At 50.2% G+C, this 14858-nt stretch overlaps 1 protein-coding gene across 3 annotated transcripts in view; it reads right to left on the bottom strand.

The window, feature by feature from the left end:
- Positions 1-1023: 1023 nt before the first annotated feature.
- The window catches only part of LRRK1 (leucine rich repeat kinase 1), a 75265-nt gene continuing 61430 nt past the window's right edge, over positions 1024-14858 (bottom strand). For all 3 annotated transcript variants that reach the window (XM_082769603.1, XM_082769604.1, XM_082769605.1), the window contains 7 exons: positions 14591-14785; positions 13617-13768; positions 11922-12039; positions 10495-10611; positions 4578-5413; positions 3899-4000; positions 1024-2480 (listed from right to left, as the gene is read on the bottom strand). In XM_082769603.1, coding sequence (XP_082625729.1) covers positions 2303-2480; positions 3899-4000; positions 4578-5413; positions 10495-10611; positions 11922-12039; positions 13617-13768; positions 14591-14785 — 1698 coding nt within the window. In that variant the 3' untranslated portion in view covers positions 1024-2302. The remainder of the gene's footprint in view (positions 2481-3898; positions 4001-4577; positions 5414-10494; positions 10612-11921; positions 12040-13616; positions 13769-14590; positions 14786-14858) is intronic.

The following is a 14858-nucleotide window of genomic DNA, read 5'->3' as shown; positions in this document are numbered from 1 at the left end:
ATTTGCTTAAAGAAAACCAATTTCCTTCGGTCTTTGGGCAGCAGCACACGAAGCACCGCGCGGCCCCTGCCCGTGGGGAGCGCCCAGCCCCACAGCCATGGGGACACCGCTGGGAGAGCGCAGGGGACTCGGTCCTGCCCAGCACCAACCTGCTGCAAGGGGGCAGGAGCAGCTCAGCACCACGCAGGGAGCACTCCCTGCTTCGTTAGCAAGTAATTAATGGCATAACGCCCCCCTCCCAGCCCCTTCCAGGCCTCTGCTCAGCCCCGGGTTTAGAAGCTGGGGTTAAATAGTGAGGACTGGGATTTAGTCAGCTGTCCTGAGGCAAGCATCAGCCCCTCAGCAGCTCCATCCCCCACCACACCCCCCCAGCCCCTCTCCCTTCCCGGCCGACCATCCCGACCCGCTGCAGACCGTCCTTTCCCGGCAGCAGGCTTTGCAGAGCAGCGGCTTTATGATGTGTCTGGGGGTGGGCGGGCGTTTAATAACAGCCCGGGAGCTTGGCCGCGGGAGCAGAACAAAGGCAGCTTTGTGCCCGTGCCCACCGCAGGTGCCGGCGAGGCTTGGGCTGACTCCTGGGGGCGTTGGTGCAAGCCCCCGGGGAGCTCGGCCCAACACCGGCCCGGGAAGCGGTGCCTGAAGCAGTGCCCGGGATGTTTCGGGGTGAGGGGGTCGATAAGGATCCACTGTTGTTCTTCCAGACATTGTCCTCTCAAAGAACACACCGAGGATGGATCAAGTACAAGCTGTTTTACAGCCCCCAGGGGGGCTGCAGGGATTGCTCACGCAACTGCTGGGGCAGGGCTGAGCCATCTCTGCGTGGGACAGCGCAGGGCCTGGGGCTCCACCAGCTGCTGGAGGGATGGAGACAGGTAGGGCCGTGCCAGGAGGTTGATTGATAAAGGATAAATCCTGTGTCCCCCCCCCGTGGTGCTCACCAGGAGATGAATTTTAATCAGCTGCTGCAAACGCCGAACGCGCCGCAGCCGATGCAGGCGTGGGCTGTGAATAAGGAGAGCCACCAACGCAGTGCCGCCGTGGGGAGGGATCTGTTTATTTTAAGATACACTTTGTTTCCGAAGAAGGGTATTTTAGCAGCCTGCAACAGAAACGTGAACCAGACGGTTAACCTGCCCGCTCGGCCTTGGCCAGCCTTGCCGATGCTCACACAAGTTTCTCGGGATAAAAATTAAAAAAAAAAAAGGTCCAAAATCCAAACTGTACAACAGCTTTTTACAGGGCGCTTGGCCGGGCTCACTTTTTACACTGCTGTACAAGCTCGGGGTAACGAAGTGCAGTTGTGTTCGGAGCCAACGCGCCATCCGAGGCCGCTAATGAAGATAAAATAAAAGCTGCAGTGAGCGGAAGCTGAACAGATACAGAGGCAAATTAAGCTTATTGTGTTCCTGATACTCCAGAGTGCATTTACCAAGAGAAAGAGGAGCAGAACAAAGCCAGCTTGTAAGCCTTCCTGGTCACAGGGCTCCCTTCTTGACACATCAGGAAGCGTCTGTCAAACCGAGCGGCTTTGCTTTGTATCAGCTCCGTCTCACAATTGACTTCGCAACAGTGCAATTAAACAGCTCACTGACTGAGGTTGTGCAACGTTAGTGGCTGAGAGATTAATTTTCGGATCTCTCGCAGTAACACCACACCGCAATAGCTCGGAGGAACCAGCGAAGCACCGGCCAGCCAAAGCGTATCGCCGGGTCCTGCACCTGGACGTCCCTGCACAGCGGTCAGGGCAGGGGCTCTGCCTGGAGCAGCCTCTGATAAAAGTGCAGGGATGCGGGCAGCAGCCCCGCAGCACAGGGCTGGCAGCAGGCACGGCTCAGGAGCAGGGCGAGTGGGGCACTGCCACGTGCTGGGGCTCCCAGGCCAGAGCCCGCTGTAGTAAAGGAGCTCTCCTGGCTGACAACACGCACCGTGAAAAAAAGCAGCAGCAGCAGCCAGGGCATGCTGAGGGGGAGGAGGGAATTTAAAACAGGGAGAAGGAAGCTGAGAATAAAGGGCGTGAGCAGAAGTGCAGCCACCGCCACCTCCTGCTCGCAGGGCAGCGTGTGGCAGGCGGATGCAGAGTGCCCACGGCCCGGCCTCACGCCGGGGCTGTCAGTCTCCAAAATCCCCAACGGGGCTCCAGCCACCGAAAATCCACAGAGCTGGTTAGCAGCACAACACAGGCACGCTCCCCACACCCCTGCCATCCCCTCCCTGCGCGGGGCCGTGCCCCGGAGTCCAGCCATGCCCGGAGCAGGACGCGTCCATCCTTCTTCCTCGGTCCTTGGCTCCCTCGCCTCAAGCACTACCTCCGCTTTCGCATGCAGGTTTCGAGCCTCCCCAGCTCTTCGTAGGCCTGGTAGAAAATGTTGAAGTCTCTGGAGCTCCAGCCCCGCCAGACAGCCAGGCACCACTCCGTGTTTTCGTTCTCGAAGCAGCACACGACGGTGTCCTTCGCTATCAGGGCAGCATCCACCAGTGTCCTGGGGAATCAAGAGCAGAGAATGGCATCAGCGCAGGGAGCTCTGTTGAGGCAGCTCCTGGCCCGTAATCTGGGAGGCTCTGGCTCATGGGCTTCCCTTTCCAGCTACTGAATCTCCTTTTGTAAGCTGCAAACCCTTGGGAAAGGAGAGTGCAGCAAGGAGAGGGATCAGGAGGCTTCACAGCCTCCTAGTGCATCCCCTGATCGAGCCACGGGGACTGAAGCTGGGCCCTGCAGGCACCCCAGAAGGAGCTGGCAGGCAGAAGATGGTGCTTGTGGCCTCGCAGGGTTCAAAGGACAGGAGTCCTGCCCTAAAAGGGCTCTTTCCACCACTCCAATAGCAGATGGGGGAAGACCAGCCCCAAAACATCCCCCAGAAAGGCCCCCAGACCTCGGCAGGGAGCGCTGGCCACGAGGGCTGCGTGGCATCCTTGGCAGCTGGTTTTTATCACAAACCACCCTAAAAAGCCATCTCCCTTCCCGTCCCCGCTCCGTGCAGGGCTGGGGCTGGCTCTGGGTCACCCATAAAACTCCCCACGCCCAAGTGAGTAACGGGCTCGGAGGAGGCAGGCAGGATCCTGCGCTCATCCCGCTGCTGCGGGGTGACTCAGCGGGCTCCACACTTCATTTTTTCCCCTATTTCTTTTCAGGAACCGAGCGAAGCAAAAACCCAGCTAGCCGTCACCGATAGCTGAGTGCTGCCTAACCGATAGAGACACTCGATTAGCGAGCAGAGGGAAGGGCAGCAGCGCTTTGATCTCACGCCGTGTTTACCCAGCGGTAATAAATGGTCATTTATAATCCTTAGCACTGCTTAACCTCCATTTGTTTGGACGTAAATAGTACAATCCTCGCCCGGTATTTAAGTGATCAGCAGGAACCCTCCCATCTCTCCAGCAGCTATTTATTTACTTGGACGCTGGCTTGCTGCATGAAACATTTCACATTAATGTATGGAGCTGCTCCCCCCCTGTGCTCCGGGAGCCTTCCCCCGGCCCGGCCCTGCCGGCAGCACAAAGGTGCTCATTTAGAGCCAGGACTTCAACCTGAGCCACGTGAATGAAGGCACAGACGAGCACCACGCTCTGCATAAATACTCTGCTTGTTCTTAACGCGGGGCCCGGGCCTGCCAAGCTCCAGCCAGCTCCTGCCAGGTGCCGGAGCCCTCCGAGCACCGGGCAGGATCAGACCGACACTGCTGGCCTGACACCGGGGACAAATCGGTGCTGCTGTCACCTTACGGGGTGCTTGGTGGCTGTGGCTTTTGGAGCGCTCCAGCCTGTGGGGTTTTGGATGGTGCTGGAAGGAGAAAGGAAGCTCCCGAGAGCCCCTGGAGGGTGCAGAGCCACCCTCTGCCACCCTCAGTCCCCCTGTGCCCCTGGGAGCTGGTGTGGAAGGCGCCGTCCCAGCCGGCCTCACCCGTAGGGAGCCAGTTCCCCAGCCTTCAGCACAGCAATCACTCTGCCCCGCTGGGTGCCGGATTCCTTCTCCAGTCCGATCACGATGATATCGCCTCCTCTCCTGGAAGAGAAACAAGGAGATTGTACCTGCACCCTGCAGTGGGGATCGCTGGCAGCCAAGGAAAACCCACGTTAGGTGTCCATCCCCTGCCACAACCCCTCCCGTAGCTATATGGCCTTCTATAGGAAAGGGGGTGCTGTGGTATGACCAAGTGTGATCCCAAATCTACCATGAGAGCCCCTGTGACTGGCAAAATCCCATTTCTGGTGATTTCAACCAGCTCAACAGGAGGCAGTGGGAGCTGCCAGAGCTGTGTCTGAGCGAGGGAGCTGCCTGCTGCTCTTCGTTTCCTCAGTAGCCAGGGAGACGGGGTGCTGAGCCTCACCACCCACTTTTCCATGCTGCTGAAATCAGTCTCACGAGACATTAGGTGTGACCATTCTGCTCAATGCCAAATTTCTTTTAAAAAGAGTAAAAAAATTGATGTACCGTAGTACTGGGAATGTAATTTCTCAATGGTACTGAGGTTTTCTGGGCAGGTGAATCACACCGGGCATGCCACAGCTCCTGAATCAGCTGGAGCTCATCTCTCACCCAGGGATTTGGCTCAAGTTGCTCTGGTAGGTGACCCACTTACCTGGGGATCCATATGAGGTCTTTCACTGCAAGAACCTTGACAGCTTGAAGATGCCGTGCGCTGTCGCCTGCAGGCATCGCGTCGTGATCCGGGGAGGGCTTCAGTTCATGGAATTTGTCAGGCTCCTCAAAATCCGTGGAGAGCAATGCGCTGGAGGAGCTCGTGGGTGAGCTGGGCAGGCTGGAGGGGCACCGGGCGAGCCTGGTAGGGGGCGAGGAGGAGTAGGAAGACATGGAGCAATAGTCTGTGAGGGAGTCCTGGTGGTTCAAAATCTGGGTGCCAACCTCCGGGCTGTAGATAATGCTCATGTCCGCCAGCGAGTTTCCCTCCAGGCCTTTGGGGTTGATGGGTGCGGTGGCTGGGATGACGGCGGAGGGCTGCTGGATGGTGAACATGTCTCGGAGGGGGCTGCAGTCCCCGCAGAAGTAGCGGGCGCAGAGCTGGTAGGTGGTGACGTGGTACATGACCAGGAAGTTGCTCTTCTCGTCCAGGCACCACACCACCTCCTCCCCGTGGCACTCGGAGTTGCAGGCGATGGACGTGATCACCGACGGCGGGCTGAAGGGCTCCAGCCTCCTGCTGATCTCCATGGTGGAGCAGTCTATGATGAGGATGCCGGGGCCGTTGCTGTACCACACCTCCGCCCCGCTGCTGGTGATCTCCATGGCCTTCACGGGGTAGGGGTTCTGCCGGGCGTCGTCGTCGGGAATGTTGAACTTGGACCTGTTGGCCGTGTGGGAGCACAGGTAGGAGCAGGTGTCTGCTGGGATGCCCTGAGCGACCGAAAACACCGCCACCAGGCCATCCGACAGGCCGGCCAGCACCACGTAGGAGTTCTGCAAGAAAGAGTCGGCAGTTTGTCTCTCTGGATTCTTTACCTCCTCCCAACACAAAACCTTTCCATCCCAGAGGCTCTGGCTGCCTCTCACCAGCCGATGAGTACGCGAGTAACTTACCCCAAATCACTCGGCGATAACAGCAACATAAAAAGAAGTCATTACATGGAAGCTGCTGCAGAGCCACACTCCTCTCACCCAGTATTACCTCTCTCTTTATTGGCAAGGGAGGATAGACGGGCCTGGCAGCCAGCCCCGAAGGTTAACAAATTCAAGCTGGAACATGTTCAGAGACAGCCATCACGATCCCAGGAATCCAGCTGTAGAAACCCGGCTCACATCCAGAGAGGAGTGAAGCACAGTGAAGCTATTGCTATCAGGCTAGGTAGGAGAGGAATGGAAGAAATGCAGGAGGAAATGGAGAGAGAGGGAGACAACCCAACGAGAGCATGGAGTGATTGCATCTGATGTCTGCTGCCCCGATAGCAGCTCATGGACATCCCAGCGGAGGGCACAGAAGCAGCAGCAGCTCAGCAAAGCGGCTGCTGAGTGCTGGGAACAGTTCTGTAGGTTGCTAAAAACCTGCCCCCGACTACAGATGTGTTCACTGCAGGAGCTGAGGCCAGCACTGAGCTCCGGTATGCTGTGTCCTGTGGACAGGGGGCTGGCGAGAAGGCCACAGCTCACTGCAGCTCCAGCTCCCCGCAGCAGCGCAAGCGGCTGTTAAACAGACAGGGAAATGGCTCTCCTGGGAATTAACTCCCCATGACCTTGGGTCCATACCAGAAACTCCCCATCTGTGCAGCAGATAAAACAATGCCTACCTCAAAGGCCTTTATTTCCTCCCCAGGGAGCAATAACTTCTAAAAAAAAAGCCTTTTTGCCCAGGGCTTTTGCGTGGATACAAAGCAAAGCGAACAGAACCGAACGACGCAGTGCTGCCGGCTGACCTGACACAGCCTCACCCCTCCACGGCCCCGTCGCGGCCAAAAGCTCTGCCTCCTGGCATGCCCGGGGCTCCAGCAATGCTGCCTGACTCTGTGAGGTGGGACAGGGACCTGGCGTCACCCCTTGCTGCTCAAAAATCAAGGAAAGCTCGTGCCCTTCCAGGGATCCTGGTTGTGCCAGTCCTGTGAGATAGCTCTCAGGCTGCTTAGGTCCAAAGGGGCCAAAATCAGCATGTTGAGCTGCTCTCAGCTATCGAGGGGCAGATAGCACAGGGATAAGTATTAATTTAATTGATAGGACTGTTTGCAAGGCTCATTAAGAGCCTTGGAGTAAACCCCGCTATCTGCACACAAAGTGTGAGTAAAGCCATCGGTGTGCTGAGCCCGTATGACTAATCCGAATCACGGCAGAACTTCCCTGTAATGGGAAAAACTCGAGAAGACAGTGGAAAGTTGTGAAATGGGACTTGGACTTCAACTCAGTCCAGTCCCAATTCTCTAACAACTAATTAAAAGAAACCCAAGTGGCCTGCAGTGCTCGGTGCCACGGCCCTGCTGCCATGTGGATCTGGTGTGAAGGCTCCTGGAGATGCCAGGAGGTTGCATCAATAGGTTGGAACATGGCACAGTGCTTTGCACAAGCTGGGCTTTGGATTTCTTATTTTTTTTTCCTTTGGAAAGGAGTTTGATTATTTAAACCAGAACAAAACAAAGCAAAACAGCCCACATTTCTCTGGTGGAAAAGGTCCAACTTTTCAGTCCAAAGGACCCTGCATACCGAGTATTTCTTACTAAAAATGGAAAATTTAAATTGAAATGGGAACATGTGAAATTGAAAGGTTGAATTTCATTGTTTTAATGACCAGAAAATTGTTGCTGAGTTTCATTATCAGGCGCACTGCAAGAGGGTGAGGAGTTCCATGATGCTGTGGCTGTGCTGCTTCAAGGGCTTACGCTGGCTCTGCTAAACATACTGTGGGTTTGCCAACCTGGACTGCTCCTCGCGTGACACAGAACACTGTTTGGCTTCAGAGTTCTCTGTAATTTTGTCTCACTTGCTTTGAAAATGCTGAATTATCCAAGCATAGTCTTCAAAAAAAAAAAATTATTTCCTTGATTAGTGTCAGCTCCCGTAAAAGAATCACGATTCCCTCTGGATTTGATAGGCCAAAGCCCCCCTGCACTGAGAAAGCAACACCACAACCGGGCAGAGCAGCACCAGTTATACCCACCGAGCTTTACTGCTTGGACCAACCATGCCAAATTTTAGCCTGTCTAGACTACGGTGGGAGCAAATCTGAAAGATGTTTTATGCTTTGGGGCACTTACAACTCGTAGACTTGGCTGTCAGGATTCTTTAATCCACTATTACCACCTCTTTGTTTAGGAAAGGAGGAGTAAGAGCTCAAAATCCTGAGAAATGCCCTCTACCTGCCATCCCACGCCTGACGAGGACAAGGATGTGATCCATTTCACAGAAGAGTGCCCCTGGGTGCTACGGACCCACCAGACTTCGTTAGGTGCTGGTGAGGCAAAAGCTCTCCCCATCGGGGTATTACAACAGCGACCAAACGCAGGCAGGGCGGCAGGCTCCAGAAACCTTAAGTAACTTTCTCAGAATTCATTTTCAACATTCGAGCCCCACAAGGAGCCAAGAAAAACATGCAGCAACAAAACTGCATTTGAAGTCTCCGTCTTGCCAGAAGCCCTGCTGTGCCAGCGAGGCAGGCCTCCGAGCAGGGCTGTGACGGGATGTGACGGGCAGCACAGAAGATGAGCTGGCTCCAGACGTCCCGTCCTCAGAGCCGAGGACAGTGCGAGGCTCAGAGCCGCAGTGAGCAGGTTAAAATAAAAAAAAAAAAATAAAAAATAAAAAAAAAAAAAAAAAAAAGCCCCCAGCTCCATGGCCTCGGTCACCTCCTCCCTTCTTCCCCGCGGGGTCTGGCACTGCTGGCACCGAAGGCCGCAGCAGGCCGCAGCCTTTAAATGCAGCTTTTGTTTTCGTGTGCTCCAGGTTTCTGCAGGAGGCCAGAGACTCGCACCCATTCACATCCCTCTCTCCTTCAGCACTGCTTTGTGAGAATGCTGCAAAACCATTCAGAAAGCAACGTTTCGGTCTTTTTAACCTGTTTGTGTACTTGCTGGTTTTTCTGAAAGGGAGTGCGCTGAAAACTTTATTGTTTTGTCAGAAAGGACGATACTGGTGACAGAAACCATGCAACAAAAAAGCTTAAATTGTACAAGACTTTTCCTTGGCGGGTGAGTTTTGGATTCTGGGCCCCTCTCTGCTGCTTTTAAATTTCCATGATGCTTCCTTTGGATGAGAAACCAAGTTTTGGAAACTGTTTCTTTTGGATCAGCCTTCCCAAGGCAGTCATAAAGAATTCCCCTTCCCAGCAACATCCCTCGGCGATTCTCTGACTGCAAGTTACCTCACATCTCATCAGCTAAAGTCTTTCTTCCCAGGGAAATGTGAGCAATTCTCTTCTCCACTGGACAATAATTACCGTGCGATAACTCTGATACAACTCGCTGGGCCATACAGTAAGTTTGACAAGTGTAAGCTTTCCACTTAGCTTTTTGGGAAGAACTGGCTGTGTTGAAAAATGGTTTAGTTTCTTGCCAACCTGGTCTGCACATCCCCATGGCTGCTGCTCTGGCTAGTTCACTGCCAAATTCATTCATAGAAAGGAGAGAGGAAAAAGTAAGTCCAATAAACTGAGAAGGAGTGCGCCGAAGGGATGTGGATTTCTGGAAGGTTGGGTAGGGTCGGGGGAGGAAGGGAGGTGTCTAGACTCAATATTACTATTGTAGGGCCTGGCATTATTTATGACATTTTCTAGGCAAGCCACAAACTGAAAATAGAAACCAGGAGACATAAAGCCACTCGTAACCCCTGAGGAATGGCTTTGCAAGCTGTGTGACAGTGGAAAAGCTGAAAGTGAAAGACTCCTTCGACTGTCCTGGACAAAACCTTAGACAGCACGAAAAAGAAATTTGCCCTGCACAAGAGAAATGAAACTCCACAGTGAAGAAACGCTACAGGTTTGGGAGCCAAAGAAAGCCGACAGACACAGCCTCCCGGTGGGTGAAATTCATCCCTCTGCCAGCTTTAGATCTATGCCCTCCTTGAGTCCTACGTACACCATGTTTGGAAGTTGAGTGGTACACCTTACACTAACCATCTGCCTTGGCCTCAGTCTGCAGCAGTCTAAGCAAATGAGCCAGAAATGGACAACAATGCAGAACGGACACATGCTATAAAGCAGCTTCACTGTTGCTCTGAGAACTGCTCCATATTGAGCTTTTAGACTCCTAACAGTACACTGGCATTTGCAAAAACTACACAGCTACCAATAATGTTGGAATATAATTATATGTTTTCACTCAAGGTGGCTGTAGGCAAACCGGAGGTAATTTAGCCCCAAACCAGTTTTTATACATCTCCCAAGACTTGCCCACAATAGGCAGTAATGTCAGATTTCGCTTGCCAGTAATTGGATGTTATCATTTCCAGAACCAGAGAGATAGTATACAGCTTTTGTTATTACCCATAGGTGGCAGTTCTTGGACTGCATTTATTATTGAAATGTTCCCATTCAAAACTGGAAAGAGAAAAAAAAAAGTGTGGCTGGGCCTAGATAATATTTAAAGATGACTGTGCACACAAACAACAGCATGCACACATGCCAAGGAAATAGTGAGTGCAACAGCTAAGCTATACCCGAGTCCTCTGTTAACAGCTAACACATCTCTATACTAATTATTAGTTCACGTCCCCTCTACTTTGCTTGATCGGCCTAAACCTTGTCTTGCAGTGATGTGGAAACACAGCTGGAAAACTTCCTTGTGGAGGAATTTGATCTATTTTGACTATTTTCCCAGCAGGCTTGGAAGTGCCAGCTCTGGTCCCCGACTCAGGTTCATGCCCACGCCTGTGTCTCTTGCTCTGCTGGCAGAGGCACAAAGACCTGGAAACCTTCTCCTCCCACTGCCAAAACATTCCTAGACATTGCAAAGTCCTTCAATGCTGGCTAGTGACAAGTGGCACAAACTCTGGCAGCTTGGCCCAGAAGCAGGCAGACGTGTCTCACTAAAGTTCACTTTCCAAGTAAGAGCTGGGTTCCTCCTTACCTTTTTGACAACAGGCATTACCAGGAAGCAGCTCACAGTAGCAGGAGTGTCTAAATCTTTTTGTGGAGCCTTTAGAGGACACATGCCTTGCAATCCGTACACTGAAATCTTCTGGTCCTGTGAAAAAGCACATAAAATCCAATAAATTTCAACCACCTTTCATGCTGTTAACATTTGGTATCTGGACAAGATCAAATTGGTTCCAAAAACAGTTCTTATTTGTGTTTCTTGATATCCAAAGCTTGGGTTTCTCTTTGTTTTCTCTGGAGACTGCCTGCCTTGTCTGTGGGTAGAAACTGGGTACTGCCTTCCCCTGAACGAGCTGTGGGCACCATCCATGAGCAACCAAAATCACCACTACAGGTGTTTTATCACCACATCTCTAACAGAATTTGACAACTCTGCACAGAACACGTCAGGACAACTGAAACACTTTTTGTGTTATTTTGCATTAATCTGTCAATTCAAGTAAAGCCAATATTACACTGTAGGTGGACTTACACCTGCTTTACACCTCTTGTGTCCACTAAATGGAAATAGAACACCTGGTTTGGGGAATATCAACACATTTAATTTTGATCAAAAAGGTGGAAATAAAATGCTTCAAGATTTCCGATTTACACTTTGTCCATATTTCTTGTTATGGAAAAAATAGGAATATTTGAACTTTGCCTCAATTTGTGAGGACAGAAAATATCAAATATCTTATTCTCCTACATGGAAGAAAGATCAATACTCTCATTCAGTTCCAGCATCTATACTACAGCTGAGTGAATTAACCAGCACAAACTACTTATTTAGCAAGTGTGGCCTTTTCCTCTCTCTCTGAAACTGAGCTTCAGGAACATTTCAATGTGTTTCAACTATTTTTTATTTGTTTTTTGTCAAATGATTGTGTCAGAACTGGCTGAGACTTAACACAGCCCTTTTGGATGGGCAGACAGGGGCTCTGAGAGATAAATCAGCCATGCTCCCTCACTCTTATCTTTTCAGTCACAGTTTTCCAGGGTGAATACGAAACTCGGGTACCCATTTCCCACCAACTTTCAAATCCCTCAGGCCTCTTTCAAAACCCCACCCTTAACACATGGTTTCTTTCACTGTTTCCCTTTATCACTTACAGATAAGGACATTTCCCAGATGAAACCCCTCAGCACAGATATGCTACAACCTGGACAGCTTCATCTCAGGCAGCAGAGGTTCCCACGACCGCTTTGAACACCAGGAGACATGATTTTGATCTAGGTGTCAGCTAAACAACTGGCAGAAACGATACACCAGGGAACAGCAGACATGAAGTCATACTGCTCATCTGAGGTGCCCGTTGTCTCAAACACTCTTAGCTTTACCAATTTAATAGGCTCTTCATTTGTCTTTTCTAATGATGCTCCTCGTGAGCAGGGCACTGAAGTGCAGGACATGCTTACCTCTGTGGCAGCCCACAGGGCATTTTGAAATTTTAGCTGGCAGCACAGCCTCATTCCTGGGCAGCTCATCCTCTCCACTTCTATGACTCCTTTCTCTGGATTCACCACCGTGTAGTTTCTGAAAAGAGAAAATCATTTGCTACTGCCAGCAGCCAGCCTGCAGTCTGCTACAGGATGGTACTCAGCACTTTCATCCAACCCATAACGTGATGTGGACAGTGCTACAAGGCTCCCCACCCCTCCAAAAGGTCGTCATAAGGGAAGAGAAATACAGATGTGCCACATCTCTTCCTCAGGGGACAGATGCGTGATTGCTGCAGTGAAGGTTTAACTCAGCTATCTGACTTTGCACTGAAATGGATTAGGAGCACTTCCATGGTCTGTTACTATAATTCAGCTGCGAGACAACTAGCTCCAGCTGAATAGCAGTAATTAATAGCTGGGAGGTCTGAGCCTTTCTTGCCCATTAAGATTCTCAAGAGAGTAAGTGTTCTTTCTCCAAGTCCACTGCCTCAGTATTATCTTGCTTCATTACTTATTCTAGTACATAAACAGAAGACGACGCCTCTTCCACATAAGAGCAAAGAGCTGTAATCTGATAACAACATTTATAAATATGACTAATTAATATTTTTGGAACTACAAGGATTTTTTTGTTTTGTCTTGGGCTCGGTGAAGGGTTTGGGTGTTTCAACAACAACTGGATATTCACAATCACATCTGCGAGCCCAGATGTTTCACCAACTGTGGCACAAGCAATTACACATCCTGAAATCTGTCATATAGAAGTAATTTGTTATTCAGCACTCTCCAGCAATTGGATTGTCCAGTCAGGAAGCAGATTCACTGAGATATATTGCTGTGAATATTTGGACAGCATCCATGTATTCAAAATACATCTGCGAGTGCCGTGTGTCCCACCAGTTACATCAGGAATAGCTACACTGGCTGCGCTGAGCGACTGACCAAGCACCACAAACAGCAAACAGTTCACGAACAAATCCCGTACCTTTCCCACTAGGTTAATGCTTACAAATAATGAATACATGAATACACAATTCAGATCAGTTTGTGAATGTTTCCAAATAAAATGGGGACTATAAAAATCCGTAACATCCATAAAAATAAACCTAACTAGCTACGGGTCACATGTGGCTGAGCAAAATGCCATCATCTCAGTCACAATTTAATAACATTTAAAGCACATGCCTACTCAGTGTAGCACACATTTTACGGGAAGTATACACTTGGATGCACATACAGCTTCAGGCATGTGGCTAACTCCTGATGATTTCAATAGGGTTTAAGCATGTGCTTAATTGCTTTGGAGAACAGAGATGGAGCTGCAGTCTCAATTAGGAAAGGTTTAGTGTTAAATGGCCTCATTAGGAAAGGCAGAACACGTCTGTTCTCATGTGCAAATGCTTCATCCTGTGTGTATGAATCATTACACTGCCCTAATCTTCTCCTCATATTAACTGAAGCAGAGTTAAGCTCATTAAATATCCTTTATAAAGCAACCACTGTTCCCAATTAAAAGAGTTTGGGAAAACAGTGTTCAATGTATCCTTGGCATTCACCCAAGTTCACTTTCACCTTCCTTACCTCCCTCCCAGAGGCATTAGTGAAGACACTGAAGGATTTTTACTATAATAAGAAAAAAGGGAAAAAAATGACTAATATGAGCCATCTAACCTGGTGTCTTCCTTTCCATCCCAGAACACCACAGTGTATTCCTGTCCTTGGGAGCAGAAGAAGGAAGACTGCTTCCCGCATGACAGCAGGTACATAAATGTTGCAAAGGTAGGGTCTTTCATCCGTCCTACAACAGAAATGGCCAGTGGACGCTGTGGGGAAAGGAAAAGAGACAGACATGCATCACACAGGCAGCTGAGGCCCTGATGAAATAACAATCGTAATAGTCATTATTTATTGAAGCTAGTCAAGAAATATGACTTCTTTCATAAAAGTTCCTGCTATGTATTCAAGTCTGCACCAAATCCTCCTTACGAATCCCACCTCATTCATTCTTAGCATCCCTCTGTATCCCAGACACTGACACCAAATATCTTCTGTATTTCCACGTTTTGGCCCATGTTTCTCTTACACGTTTTATTTATGAATTTCTTCAGATGTAACAACTTTGGAAGCTGACCCAATCTCACAACAGAGTCTAGCTGTTTGTGAGTCACGCCAACCTTTGTTTGAAGGACAGGAGTTCTGAAATGCCAACTTAATTAATGAGAAATATAATGCAGCAAAATCCTTTTTTCAAACTTTAAACCCTTTTCTTATCCCCTCATACTGCCTTTTATAATCTCAGGGTTTTTGAAGTCTTTGTAGTTACAGTCACAGCATGATACTGTAGCTGCTTCTAGAAATTATGGGTAATGTCTTGCCCGAGTGAAATCAATAGCTTAACTGCCATTGACGTCAAGGGACCTTCGTGTCACCCCAGATGTCTAAGGCCACCAATCTGCCATTGTTTCATTCATAAAACTCTCATTTAATTTAGTAGAAGTTCTGGGTCAAATCAGCAGGAGGGGTAAATAGGCAACCGAGCTGTTCTGCTGTACCAAGACAGAACCCTGCTCTCCTCTGTGAAGAGGCCTGCCAGAGCCCTGTAGCTACATGATCAGAGAACACTGGTGCTGAGGCTTGTCTCGTACCTTTTCTGGCTTAGTGTCCCAACACTCCATCATGAGTGCCTGCATCCTATATAGTTGCACCTCTTCTGGCTGACCAAGAACAGGACGAATCCCTTTAGACAGCTTCTTTGCAATCTGGAGCTGGTGTTGTCCTAGCACAGGCCGCTGACCCGACAGTAGCTCGTACAGGACCATCCCGTATGAGAACATGTCAACCTAGAGGCAGCAACAGAGAGAAAAGGGCAAACCTCTCTTGGTGAGTGGAGAGGAGAGCAAGAAAGACCACGGT

Source organism: Aythya marila, assembly GCF_965140915.1.
Source record: "Aythya marila genome assembly, chromosome: 11".
NCBI lineage: Eukaryota > Metazoa > Chordata > Aves > Anseriformes > Anatidae > Aythya > Aythya marila.
The sequence above is the reverse complement of the archived record's forward strand: the minus strand, read 5'-3'. Positions and strand labels throughout refer to the sequence as shown.